This window comes from Sesamum indicum, linkage group LG2 (genome assembly GCF_000512975.1).
Source record: "Sesamum indicum cultivar Zhongzhi No. 13 linkage group LG2, S_indicum_v1.0, whole genome shotgun sequence".
In the NCBI taxonomy this organism is placed as follows: domain Eukaryota; kingdom Viridiplantae; phylum Streptophyta; class Magnoliopsida; order Lamiales; family Pedaliaceae; genus Sesamum; species Sesamum indicum.
In genome coordinates this window covers 10,721,508-10,740,947 of record NC_026146.1, presented here as the reverse complement: position 1 = coordinate 10,740,947, position 19,440 = coordinate 10,721,508, and the positions used below count along the sequence as shown (strand labels likewise).

At 31.4% G+C, this 19,440-nt stretch overlaps 2 protein-coding genes across 2 annotated transcripts; both read right to left on the bottom strand.

Annotated features, from left to right (window-relative positions):
* Positions 35-2,509, bottom strand: LOC105155741 (WUSCHEL-related homeobox 11-like). The gene is made up of 3 exons (XM_011071674.2): positions 1,823-2,509; positions 1,373-1,548; positions 35-269 (listed from the first exon to the last, which is right to left on the bottom strand). The coding sequence occupies exons 1-3, from the start codon at positions 2,400-2,402 to the stop codon at positions 252-254; spliced, it is 774 nt and encodes a 257-aa protein (XP_011069976.1). The 5' UTR covers positions 2,403-2,509; the 3' UTR covers positions 35-251.
* On the bottom strand, positions 14,509-16,485 carry LOC105155907 (peroxidase 44). Its single transcript, XM_011071890.2, has 2 exons — positions 16,251-16,485; positions 14,509-15,442 (listed from the first exon to the last, which is right to left on the bottom strand). The coding sequence occupies exons 1-2, from the start codon at positions 16,446-16,448 to the stop codon at positions 14,645-14,647; spliced, it is 996 nt and encodes a 331-aa protein (XP_011070192.1). The 5' UTR covers positions 16,449-16,485; the 3' UTR covers positions 14,509-14,644.

The following is a 19,440-nucleotide window of genomic DNA, read 5'->3' as shown; positions in this document are numbered from 1 at the left end:
AAAGAAGTGCAAAATTTTTATTACATATATATCTATAGAATATTCTGAATTATGATCACAAGAGCCATATTAATTTCAAAAAGAAAAAAAATATCTGAATAATACAGAAAGGAGAAGATACCAAAACATAATTATTATGCTAAAAATAATTTTTTTTTTTGCTTAATTTTCCTCTCTAATTAAGTTCTAACCCTAGCACAAAAGCTGGAATCTGGATGGACCCCATAGAACCGTCTCTCTTTATAAACTCATCAAGAATGTCTTGGAACCTGAAAATAATTTGCCCAATATCAGCCACTTTTTATGGTAAATTTCAAGAATGTTAATTTTGTACATTGATTTATTGCTCAGATATACATTTAATCATATTCTGGCCGTACTGCAAAAATACTCTACTGCGGCATTTTATTAAAATATTAATATTAAATTATTTTTCTCTTTGACAATTAAAAGATTTGCGACTAAATTAAGTAAACAGGACGTTCGTTTTTATATGATTTTATTTTATGTTTTTTCTTTGTTTATGAAAAATTGCTAGAAATAGAAAAATATATAAATAAGAGTGTTTTCATGAAATTTTTTATTATGTTAAATTTTGTATTATACTATTATAAAAAAGAAAACTAAAACACACTGAATTCTATATTTTGTAAAACTTTTATTATCTTTCTTCAGGATAGGAATAAATTAGAAATAGATTGAATTTTCTATTTTAAATTGTATTGTATATATCTTTAACTTCATTTATTATATAACGTCACATGCATAAATATTATATTATCAATTTTACTTTAAAAAAAATTGTAGAAGTGCCATATATACATATATATATATATATAATGAAACAAAAATAATACTAAAATTTGGAAGTGAAAATTCAGTCCTCAAACACATGCATTACAACATCTTTATATAAGAATTACCCCTTAATTTAGGTTATTTTCTAAGATCATTTTTTCTAAGGGTGAATAGCAATTTATCTTGTAAATGAGCAAATTACTCCGTTATGAAAATATAATAATAATTTATTTTCTTTTACTTTTTAAAATAAAGCAATTTACCTTTTTGGTAAGGAGTTAAATTACTTTATTTTAAAAAATATAGGAAGATAAATTACTATATTTAAGAAAATAAAGAGAGATAAATTACTATTTCTTTTTTCATAGGAAGAACAATTTGTTTATAATATTAGAAGGGGTTGCTTCTTGTTTTATTTTTTTTTTTCTAATTGAAAATTAAAGAATTGTGTTATGACGATGGTGATGGAATTCAGTGCATATCAGAGTATTTAAATCTGTGACCTGAATTTTCCTAATTTGACGCAATTTCCTATGCAAAATAACAAATGAAATAGAACAGTGATTTTGATTACCAGAAAATAGCTCTCGCCATGCTGCAAACTCTGCACCAGGAAGCCGAATTCATTCACCTGAACTGGAACCCCTGATGAATGAAACAACACGAAATCCCCACCGAACATCGCTTTCATGTCCACCGGTCCCCTCCCCACTTCTGTCGCCACTCCGTTGATGAACACCGTAATCGCTTCTGAAAAAATAAATAAACAAAATAAAAAGGTGTGTGTCTGATACGTATGTGCTAACAGACTTGTATATATTTGTTGCGGTGCTGTCAGGACGAATTTTTTTACTGATGTAATAACGTTGTAAAGTTTAGGGTTTGCGGAAGCAACGAAGAAACTAGACCAGGCAGCTGAAATATGTGTAGTGTATATCATAAAAAATGTGGAATTTGAGAGCTGACAGGAATGTTTTGTCCTTTAGCTAAACATGTGAGAGGGTTTTCTGAAAATTTTACTTACCAGACTGGTAATTGTGCAAACTGGAAGTTTCCGGGGGACCGAAAAACGTGTTTTGCTCGAGTTCTTGGAGCCCGCCTGGATGGCCCGAAAAAGGGAAAAAATCATTAGAAGTAGTGCCATCGTTTGCGCCAGGCCCGAGAGCTGAAGAGGAGCCCGAGCCCACCTGCAGGCAGGAGCTTGTGCTCATGGGATAAGTCGACAAGTGAGGTAGGAAACCACCAGGGACGGTGTTTTCAAACTGAATTGCGCCACCACCGCCTCGCGGCTGAGGTTGCGCTTGCTCACCAGCGGCGCTGAGGCTGGCCTGGATTTGCCGCTGGCGGCGGCGCGACCTGGAACGGCGGTTCTGGAACCAGTAGAAGACATTGGCGTCGCCCACGGCGCCGAATTTCTCGAGCATCTTCCGAATTCGAACGGTCTCGTCTTTGGGCGGATTCACCATCCCGCTGTTGAAGATGGACTCGAGTATGAGGATTTGCTCCGGCTTCGGCGTCCACCTCGACCGCACCGGCTCGCTCCTTTGATCACCCTCGGGGGCGTGGCTGGCCCGCGGGCCCATTTCTTGCTCTTGATCTTCCATGATTCAGGATGATTTAATAAATAAGAGACGAAAGAAAAAAAAAAAGAACAAAAATACACTTATCAAAGAATTTAGGGGAAGAAATCAAGAGAGTATGAACTAAGCTAGTTTCACTACTGACTAGTCCACATCAAGAATGCATAGAGTATTTAAAGGCCAGGAGGGAATGTCGAGATATGAAAAGACATTTATACCCTTACTTTAACACGATCGATGCAGACAACGGGCTCTCCGCGTACGTAATAAAGTACAGATTTAAGATTTACGAGTATAGTTTAACAGTAAGATCCAATGAGGAATAGCGATTACTGGGCTTAGAGAAGTGGGATTTCAGCATATTATAATGTTAATAGTGATTTGGGCAGCTCTAATCCATTTAACTAAGAAGTTGTTAAGGCTGTCCAAAGTACTTGGGTGCGACCTACGAGGTTCATATTCCCATGTAGTTGCCTTATTTTTGTCTGGAAATATTTTAAGTAGCTTAGCTAGATATATAGCTGGTTTTAACTTGGAGAAAGCACGAAGCACCGTATGTAACGCGATTGCATGCTTTCTTCGATCGGATACTTTGCTGGCCGCAAACGTTGAAGTCTTACTGCAGTTTATTTGCCCCTTCATCAACTTTGGGTCCATATTTTTGAAAATTATGGACGACAATTCTGCACCAATCTGTTAGGAATTTCACTAATTAAGACAACTTGCCAATTAAGCATATTTGGCTGCTCACACCTCTAATTATTGTTGTTATTATTATATATTATTGTTGTTATTTTCGTAAATAATTTCTTTCTATATTTTCAATTTGTTACCGATTGTTATAGCAAAGAGGGTGGGCGTTTGCACAATCTAATGTGGAATGCGTGTCTACATAACTCATCAACGTCTAGACGTGGGGTCTGCGATGGTACATAACTTCGTTTCTAAAGATGACGCCAATGCTGCAGTTTTCAATTGTATCGATGCCTCATTGAATGAAGTATTATTCACTCTAATTTCATATGAGGCTAATTACATTTTTATTATAAAAAGACGATTTGCTAGGAAGCTGAGTTCTTGGGAGCTTATAGCCACTCACCCTCCTCATCTGGAACCGATAAAAGATGCATGCCTATATCATGAGAAACTAATCTATCTTTGAAATTTCACCTAATTAATTTAAGACAACATCCACAACCTAATTAATTATATGTTTGTGTCCACAGCCAGAACTCTGGTGCATTCTCATTTTCTGATTAATTAATTAGGAAAGAAACTGGTCTGAATTCCATTTTCTTATTTGCTGCAAAGTATATAACAGGGAGCAGTGTTCGACGTATAGTTATAAATTGAAATAATGACAAAAGTATGTAACTTTTGAGAAAGTATATCTGAATTGGGTGAATGCATGTTAAATATTCCCTAGCTACTATGAGTCTACATATATATACATGACCTAAAACTGAAGACAAGCTCCTTTCAGACCACCTGGTACGTAATTTTATCATTTTTGTGCGAAATGGATATTAATTAATTCTTTAGTGTAATTACTATAGTATGGTTGCGCCTAGTGGTACTTTTAGCACGGTCTGGTCAACTCGTATAGTATTCTTGGACAAACCTCTTACATATTTTACTTGGTTTTTTTTTTTTTTAATCTTTAACTTCCTCAAATTTAGAGACACGAGTAATCCACGCAATCACACTTGCGTGTATATCATTATTAGGAATAATTATACTGTTTTCTAGTAAAATTTGATATAATTATATGTAAATTATTTATAGTTTGATAAATTATCTCTAATACCACTGATGTAGTTTCGTCTATCAAGTAGATCTCTCTGTTAATAAAAGTTTATCGAATTTGAAAATATTTATTTGCCCCCAATTAACTTATTACTGATTTATTGCAAGTCAAATTTTTTTTTCTAAGCAAATTATCTTTATATATTTTCACACGATAATGCATTTGAGGAGGTGTATATTCATCCTTATACGGGTGACGGACCAAATTTCAGCCTCACCACAAGGGTGGAAGGATTTTTATGAAAATCCTAAGATTAGTAGGGAGTAACCTATAATATAGAGCACTCCGATGCTTAAGTCAACAATGATTTACTGAGATAAATAAACTGAAAACTTGAATCTAAGTAAAAAAAAAATAATAGAAAATGATGTTAAGATAATATATATTTGTATGGAGTGCAAAACGAGAGCTTAAAGTAGCTTAAAAAGAAAGAGAGAGTGTGTGAGTATAAGGGTGAGGATAGATATTACCAAATGACTAAACCTCTATCTATACGCCTTTGTAGAGGAAAACTTGGAGAGTTGTTTGCTGAATCTAGTGTTAATAGATAGCTACCTGAGTTAGCTAAATAACAAAAAAAAAAAAACGAAAATCTCAAAATTTAGGCTTATCTAGATGAAACCATTTGACCAAGCCTTGCACGATCTGCCCATGTATCTAGAGTTGCAATTGCTTGTTGACTAAAGAGTCAATTCCAATCGGGTCTCTTGAAGTTAATTGGAGATATTTTTTACTATGAAGCATTTCAAGTGTCGGCCACTTATATGATATGATTTCCCTATTGTATGATGACCCAGCTTGTTAGATTGAACTCATTCTTTGGGCCTGCCATGTTAGGGAAAAGAAGCAGTTTATGATTTTTTTTATACCTTGTTAAACTGGCTTTATACCTAGCTCTTGGCCCAATAGTGCTTGATCTGTTGGGTTGTTCGATGGGGCCCCACCTCCTTATCCTTGGGCTTTAAGAAAAAATATTTGAGAGGGTATCGTCAAAGCGTATTTTAATCAAACTAAATTTATTCGATCTGCAATAAATGTACTATAAGTTAATCGGGGTAAATGTGAATTTTTATTTAATTTTTTTGCTAATATCAAAATTTGGATAAATTTTGATTAATGGAGGGGTTTATTTATTAGATAAAAACAGAGATCAGAGATACTAAATGTAATTTGTCAAACTACAAAGAGTTTACATATAACTACACCAAACTTGAAAAAAGAATTGTGTAATTATCCCTAACTATTAAAACAACACCTCGCCATCAATTAGGAGAACATAAATTTGAACAAAACAAGATAAAGATTGGTGATTTTTTGTAATTGCTTGGGTCAAATTTCTTCTGATTCAACCCAACTGGATAACCCGATTTACTAATTGTCAGTCATGACGGCACCCTATTATCAGATGCGGAGACGGGTATATACACATAGTTTGAAATATAAGATTCCTAAAATTACTAACAAATGTCATTTTATAGTCATGCATTTATGATAGTGAGGTATAAATACTCTTTGACTATACCAACTAATTAAGTTTAGAACCCCATCTGACTTAAGTGTATATATAAAAGGATTTTAGTTAAGTATCAACTCATCATGCAAATATAATGTACCATTACTTTTGGGTCAAACCAAGGTGCATCTTTCTCTTGCCTCAGAGTTTTCTCACGTTCGCATTTTGAATGATTTAAAATTATGATTTCAAGGTCTTAATATTAATGTTTTTTTGAATTTGTTGGATAATTCTCAATTTAAGAAAATTCAAATTATTTCATTCTAATTTTAGACTATGCTTTCTTGAATATTGATGCATTTTAATTCTTTTCAAATAAGTCATTTAAAATCTTTTCTTCGAATTCAAATTCATATATCCAAATATAACCTTACATCAATTCAACCATAAAATCCTATAGTTAGTTGAGAGGTTAGGTTGTTCTAAGTTATAGAACCATGAGTTAGGGGCATGCAAACATCCTCTGATGGTCAAGTCAGCTTTAAAAATAAGCATGAAAAACTGGATGGAATCTTAATCAGCAAATGTAGTCTAAATATCTCACCTGATATTTAGATGAGTTTGATTCTGTAGTGTTCACTATATGGGCTGGATGTTTATTAGAGTTTTAGCATTACAAAATTTAAGGATTTTAACTGAAAATCTTTAGAAAGTTGAAGGATTAATTTACCCGTAACAAACACATTAGCAATTTGATATTTAAATTAGTAGCATTTTCAGGTGGAATTAAAGTAAAACTGAACAGAGGTGCGGAAAAATTAAGACCTCTACCTACCTTGCATCCAGGAGGATGAGAAAATCTAGAAGTTAGTTGGGCATGATCTACATGGGACTGAGTGTAGGGCAAGTCTACCATCATTTGGAACGAATTGATCCAGTTGTACGCCTATTTTTGTGTCTTCCGTTGATGTGCTCGTCTAATGTGGATCCATGATACTAACGTATCGGCTTAGTGGCATACTCTCCATTGGGTCGCAAGTGAGCTCAAGTCGCCAGTCAAATCAATATTAGGTTGCAATCTTTGAATTTCGGGCACATGAGCCTCCGAGTTGTGTGATTAATGGTATTGAGCATCCTTACCAAATGGACCTTGCAAAAAATTTGACCTCAAATTGATTTCGTAGGAATCATCAGAGTTAACCATGATAAAGATTCTACAATTGTCATGATCCAAGATGCCAATTGGGGGTAAAAAAATGATATTATTATTACATATGCCGAAAATTAGACATCATTTTCAGTTTTTAAGATAAAGGGCAAGCCAAAATCCAGCATCAAGACAAGGTTAAAATGGTAATAATATCCTGGTACAAATTAAAAAGAGGAAATCTCTAGGGTTTGTTAAGTGCATGTGAAGGGAATGCATGGAAATCTGGGGAAACAAAAAACACGTCACTTAAAAAATGGAGGAACAGAACAATCCAAAGGATCTGTGCAAATACTTTTAATTCTTAATTTTCCTGAGCATAAACTCACAGTTTCACACTTTGTTTGATTCAATTCTCTCTCTTATATATATATATATATATATAAAATATATTAAACGATAGGAGAATAGAGGGGTGGCAAGGTTGGCTTAAACCTCGAACACTTTGAACATGCACGACATATATAGTTTAACACGAATACATCGATCATTGATCGATCAAAGCCCGAATTAAGACAAAAAAAATCGAACAGGAACCGACTTTCTCTCCTTGGTACGTACGTATACGTAGACGCGGTTGCTGTTGTCTGTGTCTTCTGTCCCTCCTGTTTTGCTGCTGCCGCTGCCGCTGCCGCTGCTTCGTTTGTAAGGATTTGAATTTTTACCAAACATTTACACATGCTGTTGTTGTTTGGGAGTACTTCTCTTGGGAGTGATGTAAGTTTTAATGTTTCCACAGTGCTGCAATTGGTTGTTTTTGGGTTTGTGCTTATCAAGAAATTCTTCCGGGTTTCAAATGTGAATCACATTATTACCGCCCCACCTTTTCTTCTTAATTACCTATATTTATTTTTATTGCAAGAAATTTAGAGTATAATATCATCATCCCTTTCTTTTCTTGAAATAAATATGGGTTTTTATTTAATTTGTGCAAAAAAAAAAGTTTTTTTTTTTTTTTTTGCTCTTTCCCCAATAAGATTTGATTCATTATATGATATATATATAAGTAAATTATATCGAGTTCTTTTAAAATTCGATATAATTACGAATACCTTTGATGTTTAATAAAATTATGTAATTTATGGATGGAGGTCTAAAATTATTAACTTTGCCCTTGTAGTATTTTTTTCTTTTTTAAATTTTTCTTGAAAAATTGTAAAAGAATATGATGAGATGAATGAAAATTTTTAAAAATTGCAAAAAAAAAGTCTCAACCTTAAGTAAGCCTCATTCAATATATGTTTTTAGAAAAAAAAGTGCTTTGGAGGTTATTAATTTCTTGGGAGGTCGGAAACTTCGAGAATTAACATAGTTATTATAATTCGTTATGTGCTGAAAATCACGTGATGTCCCCTAATAAAAATTATTATAATTGTCTGAACTTAAAATCACGAGATAGTCTAATTATTGTTTTCGCTGTAAAAATATGGTCTTTTTTGTTAATTATTATAATTAAATATAAAAATTTATGGTAAATATTAATTAATCATAGCCGCAGCGGCTACTGTTTGTTGTTTTTGCAGATTTGGCCATAGCTAAAATTAATGGAAATATTAATTCATTAAGGGTGGTATAAAAAATAAAAAATTATAGAGAAATACTAATTAATTATAACTACGCAATAGTTGCTAGTTGTTGTTTTTTTTTTTTTTTGCAATTAAATAGAGCGAAAATATTTGACATAGTTAAAAATTGAGATAAATATATTTTTATCATAATTTAAATTATAGTAAATATGAATTAATCGTAATCAAAATTTAAAATTTTCATTGAGGCAAATCAACTCCTTCGTATTTTAAGCAATAAGAAATCAAGACCATAAATTTTTAGAATAATTTATTTATTTTAGTAGTTTCTATTATGTATCATGTGTATATATAAAATTACAATGAAATTTATACTATACTCAGTACACCCATTATTGAGTATATTTTAAGATACACACTGTATCTAATTGAGTTAACCCGATCCAGGATCGGATTGAACTAATAAAAAAATAAGTTGGGTTGGGCTAGGCCTGCTTCAGACCAAGTTGGTCCCAATTATTAAAACCTAACACTAGCCCTGCCTAGTGACCCGGACCACCTGGTCTTGAGTTGGGTCTGAGTCAGCCTTGCTAGGCCATTTTTCTTTTATAAAAATAATACATGGCATATATAAGTTTTATTTATTTTTTCTAAACTGACTATTTTATTAGTTCTTTTATACTTTTGAAACTCTAAAACTATTATCTTTAATATTCTATTTCTAAATTTTCAATACCTTAATTCATTAATACTCTTTGTTTATCTTTTTCAAAGTTTATTTTAAGTTTTTTTTGAATTTATTATTAGTTTTCTAACTTTATAAGTTTGTTCATCAAATTATTATTTAAGTTCATTATATAGTCCTAACTACTGTATATTTTAGTTATAAGTTTTTGCATGATTTAATTTATTATTTATTTTATTTCATAATACAACCATAAATTTAAGTAATTATTCAAAAGAAAACCTCAATTCATAAAAAAAGTAAAAATAAAACAGGGACATTCGGACCTGATTCAGGCTTCAACCGAACCAGTTCATGAGCTTGGCCTGGGATTATAAGTGGACTATTGCGTCTTGATTTGCAATTCTTTGAGTTTTGATTGAACCATTCAAGTGGTCTTTATTTGTACAGAAATTTCTAAAATAATTGGACAACTATCGGCCGATAAGGATGATGGTTCCAACAGAGATAATTGAAAAGCCAAATCCATGTGCTGTTAGTAACACATAAGACGTAGTCATTAGTCGAAGTAGACGAATAGTTGTAGGTGTCTATACATGTCGGAATCTTGCTTTTACATGTTTAATCTCGATTGGTAGAGCCGTAGAGGGATCTTTCCAAATCATGCATGATCTGGTTGCCATGACCTTGAAACAAAATTGGGTTAGAATAGTAATTTACATCTTAGTTCATTTTTTTTTCAACCCATCTCCGTATAATTACAATTATTTTTTCTCTCTATCTTATCATTATTTTTTTTTTCACAAACTTCTTTCTTTTTTCTCAATTCACATTACATTTGTGTCGTTTCACTTGATGCTATATATGTATTAAAATTAACCAAAATATATAATTTAAACACATTGATGTATGTATATTAATATTTTTGGGTAAATTGCATTGACACCCCTTGAAGTTAGGCCAGTTTACACAACACCCCCATAAAATTACAGTTACATCCCCTAAGAGGTGTTAGTGTGATATTTTTTGCAAATGTTAGTATGGTATTTTTCAGAAGGTGTTTATATAAGTTCTGCATTTAAATAGAGAGTGTAGTTGCAATTACAAATTATAACATCTGAGAGTGTAGCTGTAATTTTAACCTAATTTCGGGATTTATTGATGTTATTTACCCAAATATTTTTATCATAACTTTCTTAATTTATTCACACATCACATGTCCGTAAATTGCTAGTATATGAAAAAAAATTCCAATATTTTTTTAATAGAAGAAGCGGTAATATATATATATAGTTACATGAAGATCTTTTTAAATATTTAATTATTGCAAACTCAGGCCAGCGATCGCATATTATTAGATGAAATTTAGACTCATAACTTTATATATTTCTCAAAGCTTAAGAATGCATAAATACATTTTGTCGATATTATTTTTATTTTTTATTTCCAATTTGCACTATTCTTTCTATTATATATTTAATAAGATATATATATATATGTTTAAGATTTAATTAGGTATGGTAATCAAATATAACTTAATTAGCTTTGTGCATGCGTTTTCAAGCATTTAGAAACTTAATTAGAATAATCATAATTAATCGATATAAAAGATATAATATAATTTAAAATAAAAAATTCAATTCGTAAATTTAAATAACTAGTCACACATGTCCCGAAGATAGAACCAATTTCATTTTGTGTTTTATTTTTCGAATTAATCGAAATACTATTTTTCAGGACGCTTTCAAGTTGATTTTAAATTAATTAGTGAAATTAAGTAGAGAGTGAGCATCAAATGTTTGGCAATTGGTGTTCGGATGTTGATCTAAAGTAGTCGTCGTCACGTACACGTGTGATGACTTGAAAAAAGGATTGATATTTTGTATTTTATTGTTTTTGGAATTAATTGAAAATAAATATTTGTTACCTAATCCCTTATGATTTACATATATATTTTTTACTTTTTTGTAAATAGTGAAAAATTATTGAATGAAATACTATGCCTTTTCGTGTAGTATTTAAAATGAAAACTGATGCACATGGACTAAGGAAATCTGATCAAATGAAAAATAAAAGGGCTCAAGGCTCCACATAGAGAATCCAACAGTCTATGAAGGGGGTGAGCATCCAAAATATTCAAGTACCTAGCCTAAGAACGTGGCCCAACCAGTGACGATTGGTCCAAAACCCATGTTTAAATACCCCCATGTGGCATTTATCGTACACACCTGGACCATCAAGTGTACCTCGAGGGAGGTTCCTTCAAAGGTTTAGACTCCTGGATAAGGAGGACTCTCTGCAAATTAGGAGTCATCGTTGGTGAATGATCCCCTCAATATCGGGACTGACTTGCATTGACCAAATTAACAAAAAGATAAGAATTGAGTGTAGCTTATCCTAATAACCTCTATCCATTCCGCCCAAGAATATGGCGCACGTGTAGACTCCTACCAGAGGAAGACACCCATTTATAAATACAAGTTTGATCCCCAGGTGGAAGATACCTTCCACACTTGTAATCTTGCTGTCAATTCTCATTCTGCACTCGGTTTGCACTCTGAACACAATTTTCTCTTACGAATTCGTTCATCATATTCGATTTTTAATTATGATTTATTTTTTATGCTTATTATATCTTAAATCCGATACTAACCAGCGTCGGAGTGCTAACGTGTTATTTTGCAGGTTTCGTTCTATTTTTTATTCGTTGGCCCAAGCCCAGTACCAAAATCTAAACTTGTTGAACCTGTGCTATTTTCACATGCATAAAAAACAATTGCAACAAAACACTAAATAAGTACTTTTTTTCCATTCCAAATTCTTTTTTTAGATTTTCTATCTATATATGATATGAAAAATAAGACTTCATCTCTAAAAATAAATATTTCTTCAAGATTATTATTGTATTCATATAATTAGCTTTAGCCACAAATCACGAGTGATTTTGTATATATATAACCATAAAAATCGCACGAATTTGTATAAACAAAGACGATTTACGAAATAAATAAACAAAATAATTTTTATTCGAAACAAACAAATAAACAAAGATTAAAAAATGAAAATCAAAACGCATTATATGAATCATAACATGCAAATAACAAGAAAAGAAAAAAAAAAGAAAAAAATGTGTAAAGGTGGTCGGCCTTGGTATTCTTGTCGGAGCAGCCATGGCTAAGAAGAGGGCACACTTTATGTCCACAAAATTGCAAAGTCCGAAAGTAGCATACCCACTGCCTATGTCATGTGCCCTAAAAGCTGAACCCAAATGTTTGGTCGGTGCCCATTCAAATATTCTATATACTCAACACCAATATATATATATATATATATATATATATATATATATATATGTGTGGGGGGGGGGGGGGGGGGGGCCACCATCAAGTTTTTTTTTTCTATTTCTTTTATGAAGAGACTATATTATTATTGACGATTTCGTGATTTCATTTTATTATAAATTGATTTTAGTGGTTGGATTTTAATATTATTATCTTTATAGTGATGCTGTAATACGACAGGAGATTTTTGAGAAAAAAGTTATTACGCCAGTTGTTGTTCTATACTTTTGCTTTTAAAAATAAAAATCTATATAATTGGGTGCTGATTGATTACTCTTACATCTTAAGATTTTTTTTTTTTGTCAACTTTCTTTTTCTAACTTATAACATGAACAAAAGTTGGTACTTTGTTTGGATCTAGAAGGCAAGAAAGGGTACTAATTAGCAAATATCGGAAGTAGACATTCTTAGTTGCTACCATAGTTTATATATGTATGTAATAAGTATTAATCATTCCAATAATATTGTGGTGGTATTTTATGCAATTTTTGTTGTTATTGGAACTATGTGGTACAGTTAAGAAATTAATCCCATCGAATTATTTAGTCTTGCTCCTTATCAAAGTTATTTCCAGTACGAGATATATCGTAGAGTTAACATCAGACTAGTAAAATATTAGAATTTATTCAAAAATATGGTCTAAAAGTTCATGAATTTTTGTGCACTGCATGATTCTATGATGGACGTGGGGCTGAAAGATAAATCAAATATTCAATACTTGATTGAAGTAGATCGATAAAAAATTATTTGAATTCGATTTATAAAATTTAACACACCAAACTTGAACAAAATTTTTTGTTTGGTAACTTTCAAGTTCAGCTTCGAACTCCATTGAATAATGCAAAAATAATAAAATATAATTAAAAATATCAAATTACTCGAGCTCGATTCGTGTTTGATCCAACTTAAATTTGTTTGAGCTTAATTACATTAATAATCAAATAATACTAAAATATATTTTAAAAGCTTGATAATAATTCAAATAAACTGGAACAATAATATTTTAGCTTCGATCCGAATCTTTTATAGTCCTATTTGAATGATGCAAAAATTAGTTAATGTAAAACAAACGGGCTGAAAATGTATCTCAATTGGACCTCTTTTGAGCTGCCTAATTGAGTTGCGTTGACAAGTATTTTTGGATTTCGAAGACTAACACTAGTCATGACATCCATATACAGGAACTGGGCATCTGGTCCCTAAGAGGGTCAACTAAATGGACTTGGGATCCATATCCATAGTCCATACAAAAATGATCCATTTTTTTGGTCATCCGAGGAATGGGGTGATATTGTTTAGTCTTTGTTAATTTTTAGTTATTCGTTAGCACCAGTACGGAACAAAGAGTTGGAGTTCTTTAATTTCCAATCATAATGCGTCCAAACACCAGTTTTTCCGATGTGGGAACAAGAAGGATTAAATTCCTTTTTTATCATGCAACTCAAGTTATATGGTGGTTTCGTTTATAAACTTTTTAAGATAGTATTTTGGTCTTATAATATTTTAATGTTCACAATTTTAGTTTTTTTTTTTTATCAGAGTTCACCTTCTTGTCGAGAAAATACATATGCATTTTATTTTACCTCTTAAAATTTCCTATTCGATCATTTTTGCTAGTATTTTTATCTTTTAATTTTTTAAGGTAGCATTTTGATCCTCAATTTTTTTAAATTTTGTATTTTTAGTCCTTTTTTTTTTTGTCGGAATCGCCAATTGAGGTGAACTCCAGGAAAAAAGATGGCTGAAATTAAGAAAATTAAAAAAATGTTGGCCCAAAATACTACTCTAAAAAATTAAAGGACGAACGACTTAAATTATAGGATAAAAAATGCATTTAATCCAAAACAAGAATATATTGGTGTTGTTGCTATGACAATATTGAGCAATAGCTGAACAAATTTTGGCCTAAACAATTGCCTTAGCATTAAAATATATGGGAAGTTCTAGTCCAAACCTGCCTCGTTTGAATCTGAACCAATCATATGACAAGTACAATACAGTTGTCCTATGATTGATGTACATTTGCTTTATAATTAGTTTGATTTATCCAATCTTGATTGGGAGAATTTTTCAAAATGTACGTATTATCCATGTTAATAATTTCCTTAACATCAAGTCAAACAATTCCGCGTAGAACAAGACAACTCATGAAACTTGCACACTGTATACATATGAAAGCACAAAATAATTGTCAGAAACTGATCAAAAGCTAATTCACGCAACTGAAACTAATTTAATTAATCAATCTCAAAGTCCTGGACGAAGTACTGTTGGCTTCCGAGGATTAAACACCCTACAATTCTTCCTAATCTCTCCAGCTTTTCCGACAAGAACTTCAACCTTACTCAGCTTGATCATCGCGCTGGCGAAACTCTGCTGAAATGCAATCCCATTTGAAGCAAAAATCGAAACTATAGATGCAGTGGACTTATCCAGCGCCAGCTCCTGATCAATCTGCAAGATCCCCTTCTTGAATCTTGTTTGATTATAGAACTGATTATCAACGACAAATGATGTGCCCTGGTCTAAGAAAACCGTGGGATCTCTATTCACCGGCCTTGATGCCGTCCCGCAGGTCCTCAGTAGCCTGGCTGCCAATCCAGGGTCCATGGTCGGGTCAGGCTGTCCTGTGCCCTGGAAATTCGAGAGCCTGTCCTGGAAAAAGCCGCAATGGGCTACGCCAACTGTGTGTGCACCAAGAAGTGTGACCATGTCGTTTAAGGTTAGTCCTTTGGCCTTGAAAAATGAGAATGCTTCGGGCACTGTGAGTGATGGCCCTGGAAGATTTACGTCGGCTATATCGGAAACTAGGCCGTCGCGGCGGCCTGTGGGCGCGGCGTACTTGGGGCCGCCGGCTAGAGCCACCGCGTCACGGGTGGCTAATGTGATTATGTCTGCACATGAGACGATGGAGGGACAGGCGGCCTCCAGGGCTTTCTTGGCAGCGTCGATCAGGTCGTAGCCTCGGACTGTAAGGTTTGGTCCGGCGTCCTTTTCTGAGGACTTGGACCGCGTGGAGTCTATTAGTATTGATGCATCACAGCCCTGATTTACACCCATTTTGAACCAAATGCAAATGTTAGCACCAATATTTTAAATAAATAATTAAAAAAAACTACTCGATTTTCAATTTGGATATACTAATTCATGTCTTTGAACTTGATTCACATTTTTATATTGAAAAAATTTAAAATGTGACTCGAGCTCGCCTTATATTTATAAATTAACAATAAAAAATGTATAAAAAGATCAAATTGATTGAATTCGACTTATGCTCAATTTGATCAAAACAGTTCAAATTCGATTTTATTAATAATCAAATTAAATGATCAATGTAATTTTTAAATCTTGGCAAAACCTGAATAAACTTAAACGACAATATTGTAATAAATTTAAGTTGAGTCGTAGCACTTCTAGGCCTATATATGTGAAACACTTTCTATAAATAAACGTATCTATTGTAAGAAAAAACTCTTATTCGGATCAGATTTGACCGAATCAAATAAATTACAGAGTAAAATGTATCACACTAGTTATGTGATTGGTCACTTTTTCTAAATTGTACACCAATCACACGGTAAGTGTACTGCACTTGTCATATGATTGGTTCAACTTCAACAGAACCAAGTTCAGACTAAAATTTCCCATATTATAAGAAGCAAAATGCAATCAAATAGTGTTCATTAGAAAAGGAACTCCATTTCGTTTAAGCCTTGAGATTTTATTTTGGAGATCTTGAGTTCAAATTCTGAATATGTGTATGAGTAAGTACGCGCGTGCAGAGAAAAAGCAAACCCCCTCCGATCTGCATGAAACCATAGAAAATAAACTAGAGTAAATCATATTCACTTACTCTAACAAAGCAATCGTGAAAATGCATTCTTAGCAATGCAGCAGTAATGGAACGATCCCTGTTAAACCGTTGTTGCACAATTCCTCGAACTATAGACTCAGCCCGCGGACAAGTAGAATTGTAAAACCCTACTTTTAGTTGAGCGGAAGCTAAATGAAGCATGCACGATATGAGAAAAACAACGAGCATTTTCTCCATTTTTTCTCTCGACTATAAAATCTGCAAACACTTTGTGTTGTTTGATCAATGAACAATGAATAAAACAACATATGTTGGCTATATATAATAAGAAAATTGTTCTTTAAACTGTTGAGGGCCGGTGGCAGAAGGTTTGCGACGTGCAAGGTCAAGAGTATCAGGGGGACATGATTTTTGAATAGAATGTGCATACGCGTAGAACGATTTGAATACTACATAGATGCTCTACTTGTAATAATAATAAACCATATGTTCAATTGGATTATTTTCAACTAATTAACAAATATCAAAACTTACACTAAAATTTGATAATTGTGTTTTTAATAATGAAGCCCGTTTTGTCCGCTAATACGAGTTTGAAGTTTATGTAGGGTCCACGTTTGAGCAGTACGCTGTAATTAATCAGGGTAGGAGCAATACTTACATTATTTATTAATATATTAACTAGTAGTTAATTTAAATATTAACTTATTACTGAGTTATTATAAATAATTTCATAACATATAAATACATATATATATATATATAAGTTATATATATATATATATATAAATACTCAAAATGAATTTTGTAATAAAAAATTTAGTATTACATCTCGCGTTGTACTCTACATATAAATCATGCCATGCATGTACATAAAATTCATTGTTACATAATTTTATTGTCTAAGAAAATATTTGAATTATTAGACAAAATACAACACCAATAATTTGTAATTGGAAGTTGCTATATATAGACAAATACTACATGCCAGTGAACTAATTACTCAATTTTAATAATATAATTAATGCTTCTATCAGGAAAAAAAAAATTAATTAACCACTCAAATTACTTAAATTAAAAAAGTTACATATAACTATTGAGGTATAAGAGCTACTAATTAATCAAACAAATTGATACAATTAAGCATTAAAAATAATAATAAAAAAAATTATATAGCTACAAATGGAAAGCTAGTATTAATTAATTTATAGTATACTATTTGAATTATAGCGAATCATTCTTTAGGTGATTCCTTGTCAATGTAATCAAGAAATTAAACCTTATCTGAATATAATAATAATAAGTGGAGCATCTTTGACTTGATGACTCATGATGGATTAATAATTTATTCTTGAAGATAATTAATTTTATAATCAATTAAGAAAAGCAATATATTTATAAAGTATTAGGAAATGGAAGACATGTATCCATATGGAGGATCTTGCCTTCATAAGAGCCCCATAAAAGGTCAAAGAATAACAACATGAGTGCACAATCATTTATTAAGTTATTTTTTGAAAGATTTTAATTGGTATAGGGGGGAAAAAAAAGAGTTTGTCATTGAAATATTAATATTAAATGATTTTTATTTTTAATAATGTAAAAAATGAGGTGGTTGTTAGTTAGACTAAACAAGAATTTTTAGTTTCGAATATCATTATTATCTATTTACTGAAAAATAAATAAATATGAATTTGCAGATGAGGGAGGCGTATTTAAGATATATATTAATATGTTAAACTTTTAGATGAGTTGATCGTTTGACATTTATGTCTAGAAAATTTTAAGAAATATCTTGAAAAGCAACATGATTGTTCAATATTATTTTTGGAAATTAAATGACTGAAAAATGTCAAAAAGTTAAATAAAAATATATTTGATATTATTTTTGCAGGGTATAAAAATGATTGTATCTTGTCTTGTAATTATAATACAATATAGTTGATAATTTTATGGGATTATTGCATCCCCTTTCCTCTGAGGTTTGATATAATTACACAGAAATTTCTTGTAGTTTGAAAAATTACATCTAGCACCCCTAAGGTTTGATTTCGTCTAATAAATAAGTCAATCGATTAGTCAAAATTCAATAAAATTTTTTATATTAATAAAAAATTGAATAAAAATTGATGTTTACCCTTGATTGACTTAAAACTTACTTACTGCAGGTCAAATAATTTTTTTCAAACTAAACTACTATTATAATGATAAGATATACTTCCTCACATGCATTAATGCGTGAAGATATGATGGTAATTTGATCATAAAAAAGATTTACTTAACTTGGTATAAGTCAGTAATAAATTAATCGGGATAAATATATATATATATATATTTGTATTATTATTAGCAATTTCAGTGAATTTTGACTAATAGAGAAATGTATTTGTTAGACGAAAACAAATATCAGGGGTACTAGATGTAATTTCTCAAATTACAGGGAATTTACGTATAACTATACTAAATTCCAGAGAAGAGAAGTGCAAGTATTCCTAATCTTCTATATGTATAATCATATATCTAGTAATAATTTTCTCTTTTTGGGGGGTTGATTTTAACATACAATATATAGGTGTAAGGTTTCACTGATATTTTAATTGGTCAAAATCAAATAAATTTTAAAATCGTCCAAAACTTACAAAGCCAAATATCTGAATTTGTTTTAGACTGTTTTAAAAAAAGGTTTCGAAATAGAACCAAACATTGCGAGATTTTAAGATGATCAATAGTAAGAACTAGGAATCAGACACTTTATGCCACTACAAAAAAACTTATTATTTTATATATTATAAATTATTAAAATTTAAAAAATTATAATAAATTAATACTATTTACCACAATCAGATAAAATCAATGCAGAAACTTAAATTTTGACCATAGATAATCAACATTTCTAAATGATTTTACCCATAACCAAAATATTTTTCACAATTCTTAATTTAATAAATATTTTTACATCGATCGCAGAAACAACGACTAATAACCATTACGTAGCCACAATTAATTCTTATCCACTATAAATTTTTACTCTTAATCATAACAATTTAAATTATAACGAAAAACCATGTTTTTTTTAATCTTGAAAGTTGTTATTATTATTATTATTATTATTATTAGCTTTTGGATTGGAGATCTTTAAAGTAGTTGTAAGCTGTATTTGGTGTTTTGCTTTGCACGTTGGAGAAAGCGATAGCGTCTCATTTCTAACAACAATTCCGGCTTTCCTCCA